The sequence below is a fragment of the Amphibalanus amphitrite genome, unplaced genomic scaffold (assembly GCF_019059575.1).
Source record: "Amphibalanus amphitrite isolate SeventyFive unplaced genomic scaffold, NRLGWU_Aamphi_draft 001161F_arrow, whole genome shotgun sequence".
NCBI classification, from domain to species: Eukaryota; Metazoa; Arthropoda; class Thecostraca; order Balanomorpha; family Balanidae; genus Amphibalanus; species Amphibalanus amphitrite.
The window spans coordinates 67,840-94,874 of record NW_024882655.1 but is presented as its reverse complement, the minus strand read 5'-3'; the positions used below and the strand labels follow the sequence as shown (position 1 = coordinate 94,874).

The 27,035-nt window shown below is 44.7% G+C and overlaps 2 protein-coding genes across 2 annotated transcripts in view; both read right to left on the bottom strand.

The window, feature by feature from the left end:
- The window catches only part of LOC122370703 (glutamate receptor ionotropic, kainate 1-like), a 33,807-nt gene extending 24,777 nt beyond the window's left edge, over positions 1-9,030 (bottom strand). Inside the window, exons 1-3 of the mRNA XM_043346541.1 lie at positions 9,022-9,030; positions 6,743-6,844; positions 119-213 (exon numbers count right to left, since the gene is read on the bottom strand). Of these exons, the coding sequence (XP_043202476.1) occupies positions 119-213; positions 6,743-6,844; positions 9,022-9,030 (206 nt within the window). The remainder of the gene's footprint in view (positions 1-118; positions 214-6,742; positions 6,845-9,021) is intronic.
- A 3,865-nt stretch (positions 9,031-12,895) lies between these two features.
- LOC122370702 (SET domain-containing protein SmydA-8-like) lies at positions 12,896-25,979 on the bottom strand. Its single transcript, XM_043346540.1, has 14 exons — positions 25,965-25,979; positions 23,925-24,031; positions 23,200-23,340; positions 22,879-22,939; positions 20,459-20,560; positions 19,740-19,880; positions 19,039-19,245; positions 17,322-17,487; positions 16,447-16,534; positions 15,796-15,930; positions 15,386-15,464; positions 14,959-15,019; positions 13,385-13,566; positions 12,896-13,057 (listed from the first exon to the last, which is right to left on the bottom strand). The coding sequence occupies exons 1-14, from the start codon at positions 25,977-25,979 to the stop codon at positions 12,896-12,898; spliced, it is 1,647 nt and encodes a 548-aa protein (XP_043202475.1).
- Positions 25,980-27,035: the final 1,056 nt, after the last annotated feature.

Here is a 27,035-nt window from a genome sequence, read left to right as displayed (position 1 = left end):
TACGATGCATATTACCTACGCTTTTATTAGCAAACTGATCAACAGACTCATTCAATCTTTCAAAGCTGCTATCAGCAACTCAGACCAACTCAGATTAACTCCTTGCTCAGCAACTCACGTAAAGTTCAGTGCGTCGGCCAGCTGGGACCAGACGTTTCCAACAATTCCCGATATAACGTGGCTGGCGTTAGCTAGAACGGTGTACGGTGGATCCTGGAAAATGGAAATATGAAACAGGTACACACAGACAAATGGATAACACATCTACACAACACAACACAACACAACACTATACACGAACGTAAACATTCGCATGTAAAATCCAGGGAAGGCTCTTAAATTGAAACAAAGTATTCGGCGCTAAATATGACCAAATATGAACCCAATATAGGTCAAATATGAGCGATAGGGAAATGACTTACCACGGTCAATTTTGGAAACGAAAATGGTTCGTTATAGATCGACATCTGGTGAAATGAAAGCATATTCCTGATTACCATTTTGATCTGCCAATGGCGGCATGCTTCTAATATACTCGTATAAACGGGGTGAGGGTTTTTCCTTCACTCAGATTCCCAGACTCCATAGCAGAAAACTGAATCGACTGGCGCATGTAAATATACCTGCTAGCATCGGGCAAGGTCGCCTCAGTGCACATCTGGTGGAAACGACACGGCGCAGGGCTATAAAAGTCACGATTCAAGCACGTCATGGGCCGGGGGCATGCATTTGGTATACAGAACTACCTAAGTGCGACAGCACAGCCTGGGTCATGAAGGCTTATAGCACTTGAACACACATGGAATAGGAAGTTGTCATGTACTGTGTACAACATGTGCAACGTTGCACGGCTGCTGTGTACTGGTGTGGTGTGCTCCCCTCCCCACCTCAAAGCTCAAGCCGCTGAAACTCCGAACGACCGAAGCTGCGGTGGCGACTCCGATTGTTATGGGTGGTTAAGCACAAGTAGAAGAATTAGAGTAGAAAATAACATACTATTGCAATCCACTGGCAGAGTTTCCTTTCAGCACGGGGGACTCATGATCACGCAAAATATGTATCCTCTTTTTGCCTGTATGGTCCTCTTTTTGCCTATATGGTCGAGTGACTCCCTTTGAGAATACACGTGAATCTACCTATTATTGTCCAGTTTGCCCATATATTTACCAAAATTTAAGTCCATCGCTGCCGACTGCATATCCCTGTCAGTGATCCCTTTTCACAGTCAGCTTTCTGTGACCAGCACCTGACCTCTCTGACCTGAATGGAAGTAACTCGCAGCCGCAGCCCCTGCCAGTCTCCTCTCCGAACGAAGATACTCCTTTCATCTACATCACTGAAACCCTCGTCTTCTTTCCAACGGGCCACTATGTCCCGATGAGCAGTTCCCGCTAGATGGTAGACCTCTACAAGATCTACTGTAGTGGTTTCGCTTGGAGAGTCTTGTCGCACCTCCGCCACCATAACCTAGAGGGGTAGGGAAAGGTCAGGTCGGGGTCAGGTCAGGGTCAGGTCTGAGGTCATGTCAGAGTCAGGTCAGGGTCAGGTCAGTCAGGTCAGAGCCAGGTCAGGGTCAGGTCAGGGTCAGGTCAGGGTCAGGTCAGGGTCAGGTCGGGGTCAGGTCGGGGTCAGGTCGGGGTCAGGTCAGGGTCAGGTCAATTTAAGGTCAGGGTCAGGTCTGAGGTCAGGGTCAGGTCAAGGTCAGGTCAACTTAAGGTCAGGGTCAGGTCTGAGGTCAGAGTCAGGGTCGGGTCAGGGTCATGTCAGGGTCAGGTCAGGGTCAGTTTAGGGCCAGGTCATATGTTCGTTAAGTCAGAGATTCATCATCATCATCATCATCATCACCACCATCATCATCATCATCTGTGCTGTTTTAGAGTCATATTTTTCCCAGGTTTATGTTTGTAGATATAAAACTTTATCGGAATTCACTGGGATTGTATTGCGTATGCAAGTCCAAATATTTCGGCCAATATTGTTTGGCCTTGGTCACTGGACAACTACAATAACCCTATAAGTATAAGTATCGCTGCAATGTGAGCTATACTTATAGGGTTATTGTAGTTGTCCAGTGACCAAGGCCAAACAATATTGGCCGAATATTTGGACTTGCATACGCAATACAATACCAGTGAATTCCGATAAAGTTTTATATCTACAATCATCATCATCATCATCATCATCATCATCATCATCATCATCATCATCATCACCATCATCATCATCATCATCGTCATCATCATCATCATCATCATTATCACCATCAATATCATCATCATCATTCTGACCTCGTTGTCGATGGGCACGAAGCGTTCTACCAGTTTCTCCGTAGCAGCGTCACCGCTACTTAGAATCAGACAGGTTCCTCCTTGCTCCCAAGCACAGCGGTCACGCATCTGAAGGAAGGAGAGAGAGAGAGAGAGAGAGAGAGAGAGAGAGAGAGAGAGAGAGAGAGAGAGAGAGAGAGAGAGAGAGAGAGAGAGAGAGAGAGAGAGAGGGCAAAACGCGTTATGTAACACATCGTAGCATATTGGTCTCTCCCCACATCACTTGAGAGGGGAGACGATATGCCTCGGTAACATCAGAGGGTACACATATGAGCCCAAATATTGCTGTAAAAGAAAAATCAATCACGAAACGATTTATTTACTATGCAGTAACAATTTAGGCCAGCTAAATGTGATAAGATATTTCTAAAACTGTTATAGCATGCGTTTTACGTTTACCAAATCGCCGTTAAACGTATCTTTGACTTAGTAAAACGTGCGTTTGGCCTCTGTAATCTACAAGCTGAATTAATCATTCATTGAATCGACCTAACCATGTCATGCATATTTTACAAGATCTTCAAACGTGTTCTAGCTTCCTCGAGCTTCAGTAAAAGTTGAGCGGTATTGGCCGCTGAGTCTATTGCGACTGTGCATTTCGATGTACTTGTCACCCCTAAAACTATGAGTTTCTGGAGTTTCTAGAGTCGTATCGCCGCAAAGCCTACCGTTAGCTCTCAACTACTGTCGGTTAGGTCTGGTCAGGGCCAGACTTACTGGCCTTGCAACGCCAATCTTAACGTCGTGCAACTTGCAACGATCGATGCTTCGCCTTCCTGCGTCGCACAGTAAAATATACTGGCTTATGTTAATTACTTGGCGTGTCGTAATTAGTCAGACTATGCAGTAAAATATTTCGGTGGAGTCATGAAAACAGCCGTTACCAGGGTTTTGGTGTGGCTCGAATATACAATGGAAGCATACGGTTTGGAGCGGGGTCTATTACCATGTGTGCTTAAAGTTGTTTCTATAGGTGTAGTCTGAATTCACATTTGACGAAAAAACGCGTTTTTCTGTCGAGAAGCATGATGGCTCTTGCTCTCTGATGCTATTACTCACTTGAAATATGTTTTGAACAATGGGGTTGGGAACTCGATTTTTGAAGAATGTATAGAAATGATCAGACTATTTTTGCAGAAATTATGGTGCATACAGTTTCCTCACAAAAGCATTATGCTGAGAAAAATGGGGGAAGACAGATAGAAAACATATTTTTTAAAGTTCTTGAAAAAGACGCTCTTGATGCTGTTACGTCACATGTCACCTTCTGCGGTTGACAAATAATGGCGCATCTGGCGCACCACCGATTACATGTTATTTCTATATGTGAAAGAGGTTGTTTGTTTCACTCTGCCATTCGCGCTGTTTTTAGCTTTAAATTATGCTAAAGCATTCACGAATGAAAGGTTCAGTGTCAAAAATTGATGCGTCTGCCGTGTACTGCTCCCATTTAACATTGAGCGCGTGGTAAACATTTTGTGAACCTCGAATTTTCAAATGAAAAACATGATGAATTGGAAGATGCTGAAGGGCAAAAGCCTTTCCATTACGCATTTGGCCTAATTTACAATTAAAATTTTAACATTTCTCTAATCTTATTAATAATTGCTTTGTTCTTTTTCATAAAAATAAATTAAGGCGTTGAGAACCGAGGTAATTTCTATCTACCGTGCCTTAACTTACCAGCAACAGCAACCTATCTACGCCCTACGGTGGCAAGGGAGACTGTGAAAGAAGCGTAAGATGGATTCTAAACAATTATTTTGTGATATACTGAAGGGCAAAGTGCAGAGAAAAGCGTACAAGTCCCGTTTTGTGCCAGGCTGTTGCAGTAGCACTTATGAAACTCCGAAAACGATCTTCGTTTATGTCCCGAACAACATCACCCTGAGGAGATGATCGTCTGCAATAGCAAGAAGAGCTGATGCAAGTACTTTGAAATCCACTATCAAGTCGGAGATATTGTAATGATCACTGTGAGGTGAGATATTTTGTGCAAGGGCTGAGTGTAATGCCCAGGAGATGACCTCCATTCGCCCCCTGACCGGTCAGGGTTATAAAATTTGAGTGGATGGCGGTCCGTTTGGGGTTCAGATGTCAATTGTATTTTGTTACTGTCAAACAATACATGTTATGCTGGCAGCGAATGTGTGTAACGTCGGTTTTCGAAACAGAAGTTTGAACTGTAACGGCAGAGTGCTTGCTGGTCTCATCGTAAGTATTGTAACAGCATTGTAAGCATTGTCAATATTGTAAGTATTGTGAGCATTGATGTATGGTAATTGGTAGATATCACCTCACATGATCTCGCCCTCAGATAACCCTCTCCGGTGTCCCTGTCAGTAAATGGCACCTGGATCATTACAGATTAGATAATTTGTCATAATTCTTAAAGAATTGGGCGGTTTTGACTCGTTTACTCGAGGCAGGTCGCATTTCAATATTTTTTCATAGGCTTGCAATGTAAAGGTCACGACTCTGACCTAACCTCAGGTCACAGATAAAAAAATTCTGAGATATACAAACGACACATACTGCAGGTACTGTTTTGAAGACTTGATGAGAGGAAATAACTTCGTGAAAAACCCAAGCTCTGACGTGATTGCAAACTTTTCTGAGGTGGGGTCAACAAACCCGCTCTGGTTACCTTACCTGACCTGACCCGGCATTTTTTTCTTTCTTTTTTTGCTGAGATGTGCGCAATGAGCATTTAGGAAAAGTCACCAAATATGAGCTGAATGTCTCGCGGCGTTTGACAATTGTACAAGAAAATCCTGAAAGGCCTCCCCCGTCCGAAATAGGGTTAATGTGTATATGAAGAGTTGCAGATGCTAAACATACCCAGATCTAAGACTGCAGTTCCCAGCGCCGCTGCAACAAGCATACATACATATGACATACAAACATGTTTATTTGCATCTGTTTTGGATAATAGCAACTCATGGAGCCATCACCCGCGAGAACTGTTAGGATTTGAGATATATTTTTATTTAGACCATTAGTTTGGCTGCAATGTTTATTTATATTAGTTGGGCGGAGTTTGATAGTTTTTTATTTAACTTGTGGTATGTTGTGCTGATTGCGGGTTGTTCAAACCTTTCAAATGTAAGTACCTTATTGAGCTCAACCCTACCCCTACACCACACTCTGGACATTTTCCAAGCCCACAAGCATCACGACGCCGAGATGGCATGTAGCCGGGAAATCACCCTCGCCATCTGCTCTAGAGCTAATCGGTGTGGGGCGGCGTGTGGGGCGCCGCTTAGCCTATGGGGGTGCACTTCTAGTGGATGGGGGACGGGGGTGCACCTGCACCCCTTTCATATGGAAAGTTACTTCCCTGATTACAGCTCCCCGTATTACACCTAATCAGGGAACGGCTAGCAAACGAAGGAACTATTTCTGGATGACAGGCGAATAGCCGCTCACGCAAGGAGCGGAGCTCCGCCCCGTCCGAAGTGGCCAACAAAGCAGAGACAGAGGCAGCATCACATCTTCCATCAAAGGACTGGTTTCTGGCTTGGCAGATGAGCTCCATCTTTGTATCCGAGTCGGCGCTGTCAGGAATCAGCTGGTCTAATGGAGTGAGACGACTAGCCATCGTATCAGAGCTGCCTGGTCCTCGTAGCATTTGCACCGATTCTTCTCGATCGGACTCTGAATTCTGTCCCTCCTGCGTATTACTTGAGGCATTGCTATGTAGCTAAGTCTTTGGCAGTTTCGTTATCCATGCTTTGCAAACAGTGCCATAACAACGCAGTTAATTAATCACCAAGCTTCTTTGCAAGTTCCAATACAGTTGAATCGCACGCGATTTGAGTGCAAAAATCAAGAGAAGTGCCAACTTGTTCCCGTAAAATATTTTGAATATTGACCTAGAAAATGAGTAATTTCCATATAAAATAACAGCGAAATCAGTTTTCGCTTGCCAATAAAACTCACAGATATTGAAGCTCCACTATTAAAGGAACATTTTAGTATATGTCATTCTTGATAAAACTTCTTAGCCACGCAATACCAGCGCAAAATAAAGAGACACTGAATAAACGACCAATCACTCCGATTTACCATAGGGAAATACATAGAAAATGTATGCCTCAACTGCGCCAAATATACAGACAGCTATATACCTACATGTGACGTCATGATTAGCCCGACCAATCAGAAGCAAGTTATTTTCAGTCACAATTAATTAATTTTTGAGCTAACTAGGCATTTTTTTAACAAATTGATTTTAAATTAAATCATTAAAAATTCTGAGCTTTCTTATTTTACCAAAACATACAGAGCATGCAGATAGGTCCCAACCCTATTCATTTCACTGTTTCGAGATCCATGAAATTAATGCTTGAAACCAAGGTCTTGAGACATATTTGTGTCGCTTTCATAGAATATCACGTGACGTCATCTCTCACCTTCGACAGCAGTTCCACACTTGCATCGCCATCATCAAGTACCACATGTGTCGTGCTCTGCTGCGCCAGAGTGCCCAGTCGCGGTAGAACAGTTGAAGCGGACTGCAGCGGGACCAGAGTGAGGTACGAACACAGATGCTGCTGGATTCGTCGAGCGAGGGACGAGTCTAGGTGAAGAGGTGGTGGGGTAGAGTCCGCTGTGGAATATGTCGAGAGAGGGGTTTTAGACAGAACATGGTAGACGAGGTAGCCGTAAAGAAACGGCCAAGCTAGAGAGTTGGAGTTGTTGGACTTTGGAGTTGTTAGTCGAAGTAGCGAGAGGGATAAATGAAAGAACCCGTTAGAGACGGAGAAAGACTTTCAACCTTTCCTTCAATTTCTCAGAGCTCGTTATCATTGGTTTCCCAGGCTGGAAACTATTCAAAGTATTGGTCAGGTCTTAACCGTGCCAAGACTACCTTTTAGATGGGTTGATACTTCAAAGGCAAGGGCTACATAAAATATAACCGAAAGCCGTTCAGATTGGCACGCTGCGCTAAAAGTTACAAAGACTGGCTATGATATCACGCAGAGTCTAGGCTACTCGTATATTACACAACGTACGCATACAAGATAGTATAGGTATTACCCGTTTCGCACCTTCATCATTATCGTTGTAATAGAGTATCGTCGACGTCGTCTTCTTCCACTCCAGAAAATCAATCAGAAACTCAGCCACAGGATCTCGCTTCTGCTCGGTTTCAGTCTGGTTTGTTGCGTTTATTTGCGTTTGGTTGTCTTCTAAAAGTTGCTGGTCCAACACTGCTGATAATCGCTGGCTTAGTGTTGCAGGGTGATGTTGGTCTGTGTCTGATAGTCGCAAAACGTTGGCGTCTAGCTGATGGCTTATCTCTGGAGGCTGCAGTTGATCTGTTTCTATCTCCACTTGAGCAGCAGCTAGATGGCTATGGTCTGCTACCGACAGTTGCTGATCTATTGCTATTGGCTGAAGCTCGTTTGTTTCTGTTTGCAGCTCCTCAACGTCGATTAGCTGGCGCTGGTCTGCTATTGACTGTTTTTTATCTGAGGCTAGCAACTGAAAGTCTGCTAGCTTCTGATGCTCTGCTTCTAGCTGTTGATAGTCTACTATCGGCTGCGACTGATTAGACGGGCAGCCAGCAGCTAGCAATCCTAGCAAGATCGCCAGCAACGGCAGATGTGCAGGTCGGGAGAAACACTCCATGAGTTTCAGGACTGGCGCCATTGAGGGAGAAATAATAAACTAGCTAACAAGCCAGCTAATCAGCTAGACAGACGCGACCATCACTTCCAAACTTTATAGTGACCGTCCCTGGTTGCATTGTCACATTGCATAATCAAACTGCGTCATGTTATTTCTCACTGCCTATAGCATCGATTGGTTCGGACGGCAATGACAGCACTTTATTCAATTTACTGCTCGTCACTGCTTAGCTGTCACTACAAGCCAGTTAGAGTAGTCGTCCAGCAACGTTTTGACCGTCTAACAACTCCGATCTTCCCGATACTTCACACAACTCATCCTCGGTCTAGTTGCTGTCTCTCTTTACATTTTATTTCAAACTCGCAGGCCCTCGCTTTCTGCTCACTGTCCACTATACTGTCCACTACTGCCCACCCTATCCTCTTGCTTTTCCACGCTTCCTTCACTCTACACAGGCCTGTCAAGACCTCACCCTGTCCACTTTCCACCTCAACAGACCTCCCTGGCTAACCGACACAGCACACTACCTGCCCGGCCGCCGCCCTCACCACAGCCCAGTGTAGCCGTTACCAGGGAAGCCGCCGACTGTTGACCCCCGACCCTTTGCAACGCGGTGGCGCTGCAATGAGCGACGTTGCAAGCGTCGAGTCGTTACTTTACCGAGGTTGTTACGGAAGCTAAGTCGTTACTTTACTCAGTCGTTACGAAAGGCTGTGCAACGACGGGCTAAGTCGTTAGAGTGTCAAGTCGTTACGGTCCTTGAGTCGTTTCTTTGCTCAGTCGTTACGGGAGCAAAATCGGAATTTTGAAGAGTACCTAACTACGGGAACAAAAACGTCACTTTGCACAGTCCTGATAAGTGCTGAGTCGTTACATTTATCTGGCGTTATATTGGGAGGGGAAGGGGTTGTGAGTCGTGTTGTGTCAATCGTCAAATAACGACAGTGGCTCCGTCGCTACTTTATTCAGTCGTTACAGCGACTAAGTCCTTGTGGGAACGCTCATGACCGTGAACATTTGTAGAAAACACACATAAAACAGCAACGTCACAACTCACGAAAGCCATGGTAAGGACGCTGGTTTATTCATGTATCTGTACTTGGGCCAGACCACAGCTCACAAACCATCACAAAGATATTTGCCGACCGTATATTGTATGAACATGAAGAACACGTTTCACTCTCAATACAGGGTTACAATCGGTCAATACAATTACAACAATCAGCAACATAAGTGTGTCTATGTCTACAATAAAAACATTATACATTTCTAACTAATAATATTTGCTAAGCAAAAAATTATATCATACTAAAACACTGCTATTATACCTACGTAACAACCAGTAAAATACAAAATGAGTAGCTATCACTTGCTGTTCGACTGTTCAACTTGTTACCGCTATTCGCAGAAGATAAGGAACACGAAACGTGTTGAGATTTTGCTGCATTAGCGCATGCTATATCTTTACAAAATCGCTGCGCACGCGATATCATCAGTCATTGTGCGGGCTTAACCCTATTAGTGGCAGGCTCCTGGCTACCCCATATTAGTGGCAGGGGGGGCTGTTTACGACCCCCTTGATATCTCGAGATCTAACGGGCCGATTTTCAAAATTCAAACGGCATTCGATTTGGCTCAACGAGATCTACATTTCTAAAAAAAAAAAAAAAAATGTCAATAGGGGGGTAGAGGGGGTAAAAAAGGGTAAATTGCAGATACATTTTAGACTGTTTATCACGGCCTGGGCTCAATCTTACCAATGCCGTGAATAGGATTTGGCAGCACTGGGCAGAGTTAATGGCACTGATATCAAAGACATCCTTTTTATTTACATTCAGCTAATCTTGGCTAATGATTTTAATAGCGTGAATGATTATGAATGTTGCCTGATCGAATGAATTAGTGAATGTGGAATAGTTCTGAAAGTTACCAAATGCCGTGAATGCGCATTCACGGCATTTGGTAAGATTGGGCCCAGGTTTCTGAACCAATCTTAACGCAACTTTTGCCGATCGATAGAGAATGAACCAGGAATTCACATGGATCCTAAAAATATGCATTTTCAAAAATCATAGGCGGATACAGATCATTGAGATTGGGGGTACACAAAAAGTATAGTAAATAAGGTTTTTGTTGGTACTGTTTCTAAAAAGGGTGGCAATGGTCTTGTTATGTTACAATTTTCTTATGAGAGAACGACTAAAATTGTATTGGTCATGCATAGGCGGTGTCAGGGCACCTATGTTGGGAGGTAAAAAATAACCCCCTTTTTGGACGCCTGGATCCGCCTATTATAGCAACAACGTGTCAAAAGAGGATGCACAATAACTTTGCATATGTTATCACATGATACCTTTCATTCACTGTTCTTAAACTGGTGCAGCATCGTGATCTTCGCCCAAACGACTCGCTTCACGAATAGGACCCCCCAATTCCCAGTGTTCTGGAGCCGCCCATGGTAAAGTTATGAACTTGAAATTTTCAGGGAATGTGCCCAATTTAGTTTTAGGAAAAGTCAGAAAATTGCAGCATCGTAGCTTCAGCGGTTTCGGAGATATTCCCGAAAAACCTGAGGGGTGGATAAAAACAACCCCCCCTGCCACTAATAGGGTTAAAACGGACGGGAGTAATAATGGCACTTCGAAAAACAGGAGAAGAACTAAACCCAACATCTGCAGCAAGGCTAATACCTACAACACCCAGGCGGGTGCAGTGGAGGGGGTGGAGGATACTCTTAACCCGGCAGTTGCTGGGGTATTTCGCCACCCACCGTTTGCTGGGGGGGGGGGGGCGTTAAACGCCCCCAGCCGATAACTCGAGAACCAATAGGCGCAGCGAAACGCACGAGGCGGCAAACGAAAGAACGCGACGAGACGCATCAGATGAGTACTTTTAAGTTGAATTTTGAGGTCACAGGTCGGGTCAAGGTCAGGTCAAACACCTGAAATCGGGCTTTCAGTAGCATGGACTTCAGGGCTTCGCAATGGGCGCCTCTCGTCATAAACTCTGTCAAAACGGTGCACAATCCATCATGCGTTAGGCGGCACGGGCGGACATCGATAGCAGCGCCTCTATCGGTCACTAGGGAAAGCTTGGCTGTAGGCGACGAAATACCGGCTGAGTTGTCACACGTTGAATAGGTTTATAGACATCCGTCTTGTGAAAAAGTTGAACTTTTGCCTTCAATATTTCTACAGGCAATTTTAGAAGTGTCTTCACATAGATTACAAAACCATTTAGATTATTCTATTCACTTCAAGCCTTTCCTATTATTCTTGACGAGATGCGGGAACTATTTCTAATTAGTGTTTCTAGCTTAGTGAAAGAACATATTATGCAAACGATGAAAAAAGCATAAATGGAAGATTTTATATGCAATTTTCTCTAACAATTAATGGTAAATTATCTACATATCAAGGAAAAGATGCATGCTAACTGATAATTTAAAGTTATTGGGGCCAGTTGTTTTCCTCTTTTCTTACGTCGCCCCAATGGCCGCGAATACACTAGTGATAACGCCTATCGGTAAGGCCTACAAGAGTGTCAGCTCCATGTAGGGGTCAGTCAAGCATAGGTCAAGGTCAAGGTCAGGTCAACCGGGTAGGCACATATTCCCGAAAATCAAAACTGATATTCGCAGCCTGTGACACATGTTTTATGGGTAATTTGGAGCGTAGAACACGATGGTGACATTCATTTTATCATATGTGTACGTGGTTGGCTCAAAAAGTTCAATTTAAGAAATTCATGTATCATGGTCGGGAAGTAGTCACGAGAAATTGCCAAGATTCAGTTCAAGATTTTGGAAAATGCGGAACGATAATCAATAATCGAAGATAGCCATTTGATTGTTCATGGTATTGGCAGTCTAATGGCGTTTACGGCATGTCTATATGTCTATTCTGTGATTTTATATGATTTTTTGAACATATGCCGTTTTTGGTCGAAAACTCAGAAATCATGACGTCACTAAAACCTCGATATCTCAAAAATTTTCCGACCGATTTTTTTGAAACTTTGTCTCAATAAACTTCAATCAATTCCCTACAGGTACTTAAAAATTTGGCGCGCCTGCGGCGCGCCGTTTTTATGCTATGGCCCGGCGAAAAAAAGTGGGGGCGTTTAACGCCCCCCCCCCAGCAACTCGCGGGTTAACTACCTATATCTCATCTCAAATAAGCTAAGAGTTAGGCAGATAAGCTCTAAGAAATGACTCACATGGAGTGATCCTGATTTATCTTGGTTATACAATATATGTACATACATGGGTGTCATCTATAGACAAACTCTCTTATAGGCCCTTGAGAGTACGCCAATGGAGCGTTCTAAGACTGTCTTTCAAATACCGGAGCGTTGTTTAGGACCAAAAGGTGTCCTCTTCTCTCCGTCTCAACGCTCAAACACTGGCGGACAACGCTAAGATTGACGGGGCACCACGAAATGCTTAAAAAAAACTGTTGGCGTCTAAAGGGATCGCTCGAACTTTCAAGACTCCCGTTGAGTTTTGGGTGCCCCTAAGTCTCTCAATGTGTCCTGGATCGGCTTTCGGGGGTCTTTTAGACATCCTAAGACGCCCCTCGGATTCCTGGGGACTGGGGAGCATCTCAGTGTGCGATCGGACTTCGAAGGCACCCCAGATTCGGAACAATCTACTATAAGTGTCCGGGAGGCTTTTAGCCAACCCGCCTTTAAGACGTCTCCTAGACGCCTCTCAGACGCCCCAAGACGCCAAAAGACTCCCAAACGCCCCTAAGGAGACCTTAGACACCCATAAAACAACCTTAGACGCCCAGGGAGTCTATCAGACATCTCAACACATAAGACGGTCCACGGCAGCCAGGGCGAGCCTTGGACGCTCCGGCGCCCTTAGACGCCCCTAAGACGCCCCTAAGACACCCCTGAGACGCCCCTAAGACGCCCCTAAGACGCCTTTAGACACGCCACTGGTAGTCGTCCATCAGTTCCAGCACGGCGTTAAACTCCCCCACCAATTCGTCAATGTGGGCAGGTGTGAGATGACCCCGACCAGTTTCGGGTAGATCAACTACCGTTCCCCGTAGAGCAGCCAGCTCTTCACGGCTCCGCAGCGCCGACTGGTGGCAAGAGAAGAAACTACAGGTTAGGGTTCCCCACGCCAGGGACCGCCACTACTGACAATGCTAACGGTTGGTCAAAGGTAGATCAGTGAAGGAAAAAGAAAGTTCTTATATCAATATTTCTGATGTTTTTATAGGAGCGCAATATACCTACATTTATTCATTGTTAAAAATGTGTGAAAGCAGCTTAGTCAGAACGTATTTTATAATAGTTCTGTTTAGGTAGGTACCTACCTAGGTCCTACACCTAGGTATACCTACAACAGAACTTGTTGATATTTTGATCCCAGAGAGCTACAGATTAACAATATAACGGTAACTTACGGCGTGTATTTTGCCCTCCAGCGACAGCTCCGGTTCGTACTTCAACATTCCGATGGCTTTCTCTAGATTATCGGACGCCTCGTCAAGTAGAGCTTCCATTTCTGTCCGTGAGATGGCACCACGGGCGTACTGGCGCTGTGCCAACACCATCAGTGGAGCGTGAAGTTCGTAATAGGTCAGGCCTGAGGGCAGGGTCAAGTACATAGTGTAGGCTAGATCAACTAGTCAATAAACGGATATAGAGCAAGGCAATATTAAAACATGGTCAGTGCATTGAGTCATTGACCAGATCCTGACCCAGACATAGGGTAGCCTGGGGCAAGACGCCCCAGATAATTTATTTTGCTAAATAACTTTTGTCCCACATCACCTGGAAGGCCAAATTTGTGCTCAATGCGTTCTTTGGACATTTTACTTTAAATTCCACCCCTCAAATTCATTCACTTATGATCGGACTCCCAGCTAGGAAGTGGTTTGTGAAGCAACTGCAAATAGGGCGTTTTGCCCCAACCCCAGGGCAAAACGCCCCATGGCCTGGGGCAAGAAGCCCCATACTCTAGATTAAAGATTAAACATGCTAGTTGACTAAATCTTATATGAGAGGTCCGTTAGACCTTGGGAGGCACGGCACTGAAATTAGCACCTTCCATCCTATCAGGTGTTCAGCTACGACACTATTGTATGAGCAGGTTTTTCACCTGCCTCATAAGGCCAAATAATAAATCATTGCAATGCAAATGTTAACAAAATACTTCCTTTGCCATCCAGTTGCTGAGAAAAGTACATATAAATGCATAGAAACATACCGTTCGCCAGCTACCGAGCATTAGGAAGTGGGTAGTCCGAACAACACATGAGGTAAAACGCCCCATGGGGCTTTTTGCCCCGCGACCTACTGGGGCGTTTTACCCCATCACGTAATCGGTCAGAGAACAACGCCTTGCACTCTAGGAGGACATAATTTAACACGAACCAGCCCGGCATTATAAGCGTTAGACAATAGTTGTTCGAAATACATAAAAGTCGTTAACCTGATGTGGACAATAAAAGAACGCCATGATACATAAGCTGACAACAAAACATAAAAATCACTCCAAAAACACATTTTTGGCTATATCTCCCTAAAGAGTCATCACAATTTCTTTCCAGTCTGCTCATATAATGATCGTATAGTGCACGTTTTATAGAAGAGAGGATGTTTCCCCAGAACCTTGCCAGTTGCGAGAAACATCGGTGAGGCGTTTTACCTCGGCGGGGCGACTTGCCCCGGTCTACCCTAAGCTCTTTTTCTTTTTTAATCTCTGGACTGTGACCTTACGGCGACCAAATGCAATGATCCCTGATCAATTATACTGACCCTTGACCTTTGGTAGCTATCAGTCATGATCATTGAACAATGGACCCTGACCCAACATGACCGCCAGCTCAGTTCAGCTCATGTCTCTGAATACTGGGAGGTCATGTCCCCCCAAAGACGGGCACAGAACGAACCCCGTAACATGTGCTGTGATATCTCATCCCTGACCCCAAATGAGCTATGTGAGCCCTGAATAATATCCCATGCTCCTACTGACCAGTTAGTCTGGCGATACCCGGTGCTGTTCTTGTGGCCAGCTGTAGCACGTCTCGACACAGCTGGGAACACACAAAGTACAAACAGATTGTTACGATTTGAGCGCATTCACCAATACAGCATGATCCTGCCGTGTGCAATAGTTTATACGAACCAAATGTATCAAACAATGCAGCAAGCAATTTCAATAGTCTGGGGTTGGCCATCTCTCGCACTGAAAAAATACCCAGCAGTATGTGCAATATGCATTGCAACCTAAGCTCGTTTTTTTCACGTTTAGTCGCATTTATGCCAGCAGTCGCCAGTCATGTTGTATAGGTACAACAGCTCAGTTATCACTTATCAGCTATCACTGACATGTAGCATACAGACACACACCGGTAGCAAAGATTCATCACTTCGTCATGCCCATGTGCCATTGTACTTACCTCGATTTTTCTCTTCAGATGCAGTTCTGTGAGCTCCTGAAGCTGATAGTCTCCTGTTCTACCGTACATTTGGGAGAGCCTGTAACACAACACATACGGTTATATTTTTTTCAGGGAATTGCATTTATCCCTCCATTAAATCCGTCATATATATCCCGCTGCTGCAGTCATATATACCTATCTACCCCCGAAACGCTTCTCACTCTTCCCCCAAAATCGTCGAATCTTTCTTCCTTATGCATAGCTGGGCAATTTGAAAGCTTGCAAAAAATGAAAGTGACAAATTTTTAATTGGCAGAAAACGGTGAACAATCATCAATTTCGGGTCATGAGGGAGAAGCAAATGGCCCAAATTCATTTTTCCTTGGAATTGTCAGTGATAAGACTTGAAATTCCCTGTCATAACCCACCTGTGTTTGGCGTCGAAGATGATATAGTGATTCGGGTGCAGCAGGCTGCTGTATTTCCGAATAAACATTTCGTGTTCGATGAAGTCGCTGTTATCGAGACTGTCCAACTCGTGCAATAGCATCGTGTTGAGCTTCCTGATGGTAGAAAAATGCTATCAACCACTACTGAACAGTTCAGACTCACCAGGGTTGAAATAGACAATGAATCACGACTGAAAAGTTGATATTCCCCTTGAAAGAAATGAGTGAGTAACCATGACTGAAGAATCTGTCGTTCTAAGTACTTAGTGAAATTTTGAGGCATCAACTAGATTCTCTCTTCCAGAAGACAAACCTTCACTGGCCAGTGGGCATTGGGCAAGAATAGAAACACACTTTACAGGAACTATTCTATACAAGGATCACTGTTCATATACTTATCAACTCTGACGTGTTGCAACATGACATGGCATGACACGTAAATTTAGCCATAGTGATTACCGTATTCACTTGAAATTAGGGAGCGTAACAACCATAGAAGGCTTTCAGAATAGCTGCTGACTTAACCTGACCTGACCTGGCACACTGACCTAACGTTGTCCAGATGTATCTCATATCCGCATTCCACACATACCGCACCTGATCTGACCTGACCTAGCCTGGCGTACTGACCTGACATTATCCGGATGTACCTCGTAGCCACACTCCACACACGTCCATTCAGACTGCGCATCCAAACTATCCCGGGGTAGAATGCAGCCTGAAACAAAAACACGGGCCCATTTAGCCTAACTATTGAGCATTGAAAGTCAAGAATCAATACTATTCCAAAGTAGAATAAAACCTGAAACAAAACGTACCGGTTTGACAATCGATCCGATAAATGTTTACGGCCAAGGGTGTATATCATTTTCCTTACTTATTTCGTGCCCTATAGAACATGTGAATTTAAAGTAATAGAGGTAGGTCAATTATTGTAAACGATAATCAATTATCTTGATTTATATCTGTTGATGGGGTTCGGATAATAAGGCTGCAGCAAACACATATTTTATCTGAGTAAAAACACCACTAGGCATTCTCATGCTTTTACGGTACCATTCATAACAAGTGATATATTACTGGACCTTGCACGATTGCTTTTAATATGATCATCAGCAATACCAATAAAAGCCTTATTACAGTGGCCATCATATGCAGTAGGTGAACCATATACACGATTAGCTGCTTAAATGAATAATCAAATGCACGAACAAATAATGAATGAATAAAAACAAGAACTTCGTCATAAAACTATTTCATGAACAATGAAGATTTACAATGCACAAAGACGATAAAACGTGCGCTTCCTGATAAACTCACAACACATTTATAACATTTTACAACACCATTTTACAACAAGAATTTTACAACACATTACAATAACACAAATTGTGTTGCTTCACAACACTTTATTCCACATTACAATAATGTGTAACAAAGTACAATAACACACATTATAATAACACACTTCTCGGGTCCACAGTACCATCACCAACTTGTCCTACCTTTGGTGCACCGACAGCAGCGCAGAGCGGAGAAGTTGGTTCCGAGTTCGGTCGGATCAGCACAGCGTGTGCAGCCGCAGTCGAAAAACTTGCTGTGTTTGAGGTGCAGCCGGCGACTCAGGGTTCCAGAGAGACAGTGGGTGTAGGACGTGAACAATATCGCTCCCTGTGGGAGAGAAAAGAGGCAGGAAGTGTGAGGGTCTCTTGTGATAGAGATAAAGCAGTACGACGCGTAAACAGTCTAGCTCCAATGAGGGAGAAAAGTATGTTGTATGTTGAAAATGAATATTAAGTTGTGGTTGTAAGTTGAAAGTGAAGTATTCTGAAAGTAAATAACGTCCAGAAAGACCGGGCATTTGATTTCTAGATATCGATTATAAATTAACCCGCGCCCGGCTGGGGGTCCTGGATTTCCACGCCCTGCTGGGGGGGGGGGGGTGTTTGAACACCCCCCCTGTAACTCGGCTCCTGGGCCACGTAGCGATACGCGGAAGGCGACGTTCGAAAGAGCGGCAAAAATAATGACGAAATCACTTCGGTCAATTTTTTGGTCAGGTCAAAGGTCAGGTCACCAGAGGTCATTGAAGGCAAAATTTCGCCGATTTCCAGGTCGAATGTCGACAATTTCCAAAAAGCCAACGCATAACTCGGGAACCAATAGAGCTACAGCGCCGCGGAAAAGCGTATTCGATAGCCCTATTAACGCCCTTTCTGACTAATTCTCACAGATTTGACCTAACGTCAACGGTTTTGCCTGCAGGGGGCAAAAACTGCAAAAATAGCCGATTTTTTCGGAAACAGTTTTTCTGCAATAACTTTTGACCCAAGCCATGTACGAGCTTATTTTTACCGGCATCGTGTTCCTCTCGTCAAGACGCATCGAATGAACTATAACGTGACCTTGAAAGGTCAACTTGAAAATTTGACCTCAGGTCAAGGTCCTGACCTGACCGGAAAGGGTCATGTTGCATATCAGTCGATCCGTATCGTCGAGCTGAACACATCTAAGGCGTTTTCATCGCTCTAGCATGCTTCTATCAAAAGTTATTTGCGAAAAACTGTTAGATACCATTCGTGACCTAAGATGACCTCAGGGCATAAACAAGGGTCACGGACACCATTTTCATGTTCAGTGTGTCTAAACCACTTGTAATTCGGTGTTTGGGAGTGTTTATAATTTCTTTCGTCCAAAAGAGGCGCATTTCAATTTTCTCCCATTGACTTATAATGGGGAGGTCGCAAAATTGACCTGACCTTAGGTCATCGATATCAAAATTCTGAGATATACATTTTGTACATGCTATTGCTCTTAGCAATCGCTGAAAGTTTCGAAGCGATCGGTCACTCGGTGTAGCTATGACAGACATTGAAACTTTTTATGAGGTGAGGTCACTTCAAGTGACCTGGTGACCTGACCTTGAATGACCTTGGTCTGAAATTTTCACAACATGTGTAGAATTGATGTATGATAAGGTGTACGTTTTTGAGATATTCGCGAAAAACCACAAGGGGGGGTGTTCAAACACCCCCCCCCCCCAGCAGGGCGCGGGTTAATAAATGATATCGATGTTATGGATTTATACGTATTTGAATATATAAAACCACCAGGCATGCAATTTTAACTTTAGTCTCGGAATGCTTCAAGTGATCTGAAATTTACACCAAAAGTCTCGCTACAAGCACCCTGTTCCCGCCATATCCGTGTTGAGTAATTCACCTTTTTCACCGGCTCGGCAGCCCTCAGAAAGATGGTGAAGTTATGGTCGATCGTGTGGTGTACATTGGGCAGGCAGCTGTGAGCCAGCAGGCCCGCTTCAGGGAACAGACAGCGGACATGCGACCCTAGTCGCCGCCCCCGAGCCTCGAACGCGTTGGTCATCAGGATACCGCCGAGGCGCTGAAGAAGCTGCTCGTCGGCGTTCACCTGAAGAGGACGCAGTGGTGGTAGCTGAAGTGTTATGGAGTGGGCGGGGACTGGGGCTCCTGTGAGTCGCCGCCAATACACACCACACTATAAAGCTATGCCACTATAAGGAGTATGTATAGCGAGGGCATCAGTGATTGTATGGCATTGTTTTATGAAATGCTAGAACTGCTGCACCTATATTCTCTATTCTGTCTTGAGTAGCTTTGCATACGGATGGAAATGTCTTTCCTTAACTGAAAAGGCCAGTTCACGCATCTTATATAGTGCCCCAAAAAGAAGTGTTCCGTGTCTCAAATATGTACTTATTTTTAACGATGCGCTAAATCATCTAATTGCAATTTCGTCTTACTTTAATCTGAATGCGACCCTAGTCGCGACCCAGCCGGCAACGAAAACATATATGTATTTGTGTCTTCCATTCGGCTTGATTCAGCTTACACACAGTCCGAAAATTAAGCTTCACGTCTCGCGTTGACTTGGTCTTGTCTTACCTTACACACAGTCCTCAGAAAGTTGACCACGTTGTGTTGGAAAACTCCTGAGAGCTCTGATTTGGGCCAGTGCTCGGGACTGGAGTCCATCTCCATAACTCGCTCAAACCGGGCCGGGTCAGTGTCCCGCAGCTTCAGAAGCTGGAGACGAAGAATGAGGAAGGTCAGATGAGGTCATGGCTAAGGTCAGGTCAGAGCTATCAAGGTTTCAAACCCCTTTTCCGTAATTCAGACTAAACAGTAATTTTAACCCATATCGACCGCCGATCTGAATTACCGTGATATTTCATGGGAATGATTCTAATGCCCTTGACCTTGACCCAAGCCTATTCTTATCACAAGAACGTTAACCCCTAATGAACAATAATATTGATCCCACTCTGATGCTGGGCCTAGGTGCCAGAGCATTAGCCCGGACAGATCCTAGCCTGTTAGATCTTGAATCGTGTATTATTTTCCATGACTGACCCTTGCCCCTGTGTCCTTGACCCTGTATGACCCTAACCCACGTGACCATGACCCAGACTAGCCCCAGCCCACGTGATCTTGAACTTAAGTGACTCTTAAAACATTTGGCCTTGACCAAGACTAACCCTTGCTCACATAACCGTAACGTTAAGTGATCCTAGCTCGCATGACCTCAGCCCTTGCACTGACCCTAACCCACATGACCTTAACCCTCACTGACCCTCACCCACGTGACCTTGACCACCACTGACCCGAACAACCGTCACGGCCTCCAGATAAGCAGCCGGCTTGGTGAAGTCCTCCACCACGGGTCTGGCTTTGGCTCCACCGGCGGCGAGAACAGGACACTCAACCTGACGGCAATGAAGGAAGGTAAAGAGATGGGTCAAATCCGTGTTTTTATTGGTAATCTCTAAATCCATTTATTGGTAATAACTTAGTATCGCACACAAGTAGAAATTGTGTTGACTAGCAATTAACAGAACATTCTATTTGAAATTGACAGTAACGAATACAAGTTCAAGTCCCGACAAGTGAGCCGACTGAAGCGAGTAGTCGGTAAAACGTCCAAATCAGAACGATGCATGGCATTCGACAAAAGGAGACCTTTTTTACGCCACATACCTTGCACAACACATTCAGTCATCAAATTCACAAGACCCTTGGGCTAAAGAAAAAAAACTTATCTAACATAGTAGGACAACTGCATGAATAGATCCCTTTCTCAAGTCACGTAGGTACTTCACAATAGCAGCGCCTAAGCTCTGCTAAGTTATAAAAATGCAAGGCCCTATATACCAGGTAGGGTCGTCCGGCGATTCTACCTTTTCGTGACGTCAGCTCGTGACGTCATTTGGAGTCAAGTCTCGAAGCCCCGTTCAATCCCCATGTAAATGAGCGATTTTCGAAGCACTGTGGAATGAAGTCTGCACAAGATATATCAAACTTAAGTATCTAATCTGAAAGAGCAGACAATTTTCTGCAAGTTATCTATTACGTGTTTTTCGCTAAATCTTTTGCTTTTTTTTCACAAAAGCGTACAATGTCCCCCCCCCCCCATGTCTCCGCAGCCTCCCTGCCGCCAGCCGCCGCGCGGTCGCGGTAGTGTAGTGGTTAGCGTGCCCGCGCAGTATTCCAAAGGTCCCGAGTTCGAATCTATGCGGTGCGGAACTTTAATTGCAATTCCAAGCTGAATATACGCACATCCATAATAAATTATTATTTGTATAGCTAAACTGTCACCAAGCTATCCATATAAATTGAATTCACCCAAAATATCGGCAAGATTCTATTAAAATATAAATTCAAATATGGCGGCTTGGACTGCCGCGTGTGTTACGCTCCGCCCATAGCTCCGCCCACATGCGTGACGTCATTCGTGTTAGTGGACACACGCGGAGATAGGGGACGACATGGGCCTGATAAAAATGCTTGTCACGCAGTGGCCTACAAACAACTCAATGAGGCTCAACACGCTATCGGCTGTGTTTCTACTCACTATTCAAAAGGTTTGAGTGCCCCGCAGAGCGAGCGCTGATGACCGGTCAAAGGTTATGCATGTATCAGTGCTAAGGGGAGGAGAAAGGCAGTTGATAGGAATCAGTCAATACAGGGAAAATAAACATAGGGACAGCGTCAGAATCATTGAAGCACCGATGCATTTTATTGAAAAATGTAGGGTAGATATGCAAGCGGGTAAAGGTGAGATGTGATTTTAGCGGTTTATTCTATTATCATTTATCGGTATCTCCTTCCGAGTAACCTTCTAGATAGTAGATAGTAACAGTATAAGAGTAGCTTTGTTAACCCGGCGGCCGCTGGGCCTCCGCGCCACCCGCCGGCCGCTGGGGGGGGGGCATATAGTTGCCCCCCCTTTACTTCTACGACGATATCGTCGCAACGCGAGGAGATAGGGAAGCGAAACTTTGCACACATCTTCCTGAATACCTAGCCGAGGTTGTGTCCAAATTTGGTGTTGATCCCATTTGAAATGACGTCACAGTGACGTCATATGTGAAATTATAGATTTGCGACTCTCATATTCCTCACGATACATCAGATATATGGGACCGAATATAAAGGACCGATTATTGGTCAGAAGCTAGATGGAAGTGTAGTTAGATGTTTTAAGATGACAGCAGGTGCTGTCTAGTTCATTTACAGTTGAGTTTCATGCTCAGCGTCGTCAGAAACGGTCCATATCGGAAAACGGCAAAACTTTATGACGTCACTGTGACGTCACCTTTGATGCTATAACCACCAAACTTTTCTCAAACATTGCCTAGGTATTCATTTGAAGCTATGCCAAGTTTCACGTTCGTAGCTCATCAGGTTTCGGAGATATTTCACAAAACGTAAAGGGGGGCAACTTTATGCCCCCCCCCCCCCCCAGCGGCTCGTGGGTGAACAGCCACGAGAAAAGAAATAGCTATGGTCTGGAAAACTAAGGAAAGAACAGAGCTAAGGCGCAGCAGTGATAAATTATGAGTTTCATCCATCAACCAGCATGATTTAGCTCGTATTTCAAGACAGGAAGATAACTTCTGCTTACCTACATGCAATGATCGAAACAAGCGCAAAGTGCCCATGAGACCTTTCCTTACGGTTACTAGGCTAAAGGGAACATCACTACGCTAATATGACGTCACTTTTGGTCAGTGACGTCACTTACCTGATGTTCGGGTCTTTGTTCGCACTCTGACGAACAGAGGGGATACTGACATTTAGAACACCTGCAAACCACCAACCCCAAATTGGTTACAACATGGTCCAAACTCCAAAGGTTCGTACTCGAGCACATTGTGGTCCAAAGTATTGAGCTGGGTTACGCACAGTGGTTTAGTGAATTGTTAATTTGTGATTAAAAATGCACGAACGTTATGGATCCAATATCCATTGTGATCCATCGAACCCAGGCTCATTGGATCACGGATCCCGATTCATCCAGCAACTTCTCCACCACATTATCAGTCTCACTTGACGATTCTCCTACCTATGAACGTCCTCTTCATCCTCTAGAGGCAGAGTGCACCCAAGGCAGCAAGGCAGTGAGTTCTGTTTGGGTCCAAAGACGTAGGCTGGTTCTCGAAGCACCAGATCCCCCGGGGAGAGGTCGCGAGTAGCCACCACGTATCTGGGGATGGATGGGTCAATAGGGGTCAGTTTCGTCAGTTGGGTCATAAATGTTCAGTTGAGGTTTTAAAGCTCAGTATCAGTAAAAGCAATGGAGCTCTTGGTGAAGATCGGCTTTTGAGACTGTTCTTAATAAAAGCATGCAAGTCGTGGTTTTGTGAGTGCTATTTTTTTTCGGGGAGGGAGGGGGACCTCACGTCGGTATGCGATTTCAAATTTGAAAAAAAAACTTGGGTGATCGGATGCCCCTAATGCCAACGTTAACTATGTTATTCCCATTTTCGAAAATATAAAAATTTGAGTCGAAATACAGACAACCAAAAGATTCAGTCACATGGGAGCTAGTATGGACCCTTGTAGTACGCTGCTAAGCACTTACTAGTCAAGATTCCTTTGCTAATCCTTATTAGTTACATGCTCCTATTCTCCGTGCAATTTCAGCGGACATGCGAATTGCGATACTTCAGCATATTTCACCCTCGTGTCCCCACCTAGAACATTCATTTATCTATTTCCTTTGCACTGTACTATACGCCTACATGTTTTATACTTTTCAACAGCATTGCTTTTTTTGGCGCCACTCACCTTCCGAATAAGTCATTTTTGCGGACCTCATAAGCGCTCTCGCCCTCACCACTCTCATAGTTCACTGTGACAGAGGCGTCAGAAGCGACACACGGCCGGTCCACAGACTGTGGAAATAGAAACGGTGCAGCATCAGACGCACTGTGAACACAGTTCGACATCCTAAAATGGTGTGTATTTCTAGTTTAGAGTGTATCTGGTGATGTACGATGGAATAAAATGAGCGATACTTCGCATCTAAAGCGTATCTGGGACATAATTTCTTACAATAAGAAAAATAAGGCAAACAACTCTATCAACTGAAACATCGCCAACCCAAACAAGACTTCAGCATGACCTCTGAAGGCATTAACTACACCCTAGCAGCTACATGCCACAACTAAAGGATTTATTAGGGACATACCTACAAAAAAAACGAAGTCTCTACATACCCGGCAAAATCATGCAAGCAATAAGTTGAAACGTAACTTACTCAAACGAAATCGACCCCCTTACGTCTATTTTAGTACCGCTACCCTCCGTGATACCTCCTCGTGTCTACATTTGCACTGTCATCTGTCCCCCTCCCCTCCCCTCCCCTCCTCCCCCTCCCCTTGGCAACCTGACACTGCAGCCATCACGACCGAGAGGGGGGTAGGGGGGGGGGGTGCAGGGGACAAAAATAGACGGAGCGGTGGTTTCCGGGCTGGCAGCTGACTTCGCTCGGACAGACAGACGGGATCACGTGGGGACAAATGTTATGGACATCTTTTATAATCTATGTGTCGTAGTATGAATCGATAGTTATTTGATTGACAGATATTAGATTTATGATTTTTGATATTATATGTTAGATTTTGAACGCGTATTACATGCGTTCACTGTCATTGCTTTTATGGCATTATCGTGCATTGTTGAGAGTCGATTGGACTTTGGAGATTATATTTTTCTCCGATACAAAGGCAATTTAACTTTTTAATTGTCAGTCCTAGTAAGTATTACCACGTTTATCACTCTGAGGTCAGGTCAAATACCCCAGGGAAGGGTTGTGTCTTTCCAAAAATTGCTGCAGATCTTCATAAATATGCAAAATATTGCAACAAAAAATTACACGACGATTCGTTTTATTTTTAAGGGTAATGGGTATTATAGGGTATTATTCAAGGTTATTATAATAAACGAAGCGTCGGGTAATTTTTGTTGCAATATACCTATTGCATATTTATGAAATAAATATCACATTACAACTCAACATAGCTGCAGATATTTTGCTATTTTAGCATTATTATCGCCTTGCTCAGCAGTGTCGAATAATATACTTTTGTTGAAAAAAAATCTGCTTGGTCGTCGACCTCAGGTCAAGCTCTTGTCAAGGTTGCCCTAATCACACAATTACCCGAATGAGGAGTCTGTTACCTATAACATTCGGCTCGTTGGGTCATTTTGAATTCGACGGTGCCCTTCCCGGCTCGCTCATACTCATTTTTTTCCAGTCATCGTCATGAAAGACATGAAAATAGCCGTTACCAAAGACCAAAACACAGAAACTAAATATGATAATGGGTCCTGCAAATAGGATATGAAATAATTTATCGGGTGTTTTTACGAGTATAGTCTCCGGAACTAATGCGCAATTTTACTCCCCCTTGGTTTGTAATTGCAGTGTTACGAGAGTGACCTGACCTATACGGTGATCGTTACGAAAAAAGATAGTTGATGTGCAAAAAGTCATGAGCTTGCAACTGGGTTCAATCTACCGACAAGAAAATCCATGGCACTGAGGATGTTGCAAAGTTGTTATATTTTAGAATCGCGCAGAGGTTCACCTATATGACATCACAATTCATTGAGCTGACCTGACCTAAAATGTGGTTGATTTCAAACGATGGGGCAAGAATCGAGGGTCGGGTATGCTGCAGCTTTCAGCTCTCCATCGCTAGCATGTACGAGCAATCGCAAAAAACGGCTATTGGCGGGTACCACTCAAATCGGCTGGGAAGGGTAGAATCTTGGATTCTTTCGCTCCTTACCGAATTTCGGCATTATTCTGACATAACTTACCTCTGTCTCCGGCATGTTGACGCCCTTCCGTGACAGTTGATCGGCTTGAGTTGCGACCTTAGATGACCTGCGATGACCTCGGATGACCTCAGATGACCTCGGATGACCTCAGATGACCTCCGATGACCTCAACTCTTTTCTCGAACACTTCTGGTAACCACAAATCACTTCAGCTTAGCAGAGCTGACCCTTACCCTTTTGACATCAATTGACCTCAGTGATCTCAGATAACCTCAGTTGACCTCACGTGACCCCGCTCGCCGCCGACAGCCCTTTCTAGCCGCAGGTCACCGGCCGGTCTAACCCCGCCTCGACACAGTCACCGATTGTAGCGGACGGCGCTACCACGTGTGAGTTATTTCTGAGCCTGAGGGCCACCCCTCCCCTCCCTCCTCCCCTACCGGCCCTCCCCCACCGACCACCGCGCCGCACCGGCAGGAGGCGAGTGGTCTGCCATCTGGTGGTGTGAGTTGGAAGTAGATGTTGAGGTGGTGGGCTAGGTTTAGGTTTTAGATGATCGGGTAAACACATTAACCCTCGCCCGTATAGGGGGGGGGGGTCGAACGGACCCCCCCCATGGTTTTTCGCGAATAACTCGCGTAAAAAGCGGCCGATCGCGACGAAACTTTCAGTACCCTCGCGTTCATCAATTTCACACCTACCCTGAAAATTTCATGACCCTGACCCAAATGACCTTTGACCTGTGACCTACTTTTCGAGACCATGTTTGGCTGGAATCGTGATTCGGCGTATGTCGGCTCGCATTAGCCGCGCGTTTGCAGTCTTTTCGTGGTTTCAAGCGTTCAAACATGTGATATGATGTTGCCCCCATGCATTGGGGTGGGTGTCAAGGTCACCTGAAGGTCAGGTCAGGTCATTGACCTTTGATGACCTCGGTTCACTTTTTCGAGTTTTACATGTTTCTAGGCCAGTTTTTGGAGCTGAATTCGAATTTAGCAACCATATGAACATTTACGAAGTAGTTTTGGTGCCTTCGTAACATGTTACGAAGCTGTCAGAGGCGGTTGCCACCTACTACGAATACCCTTACTGGTTGACCTGACCTGACCT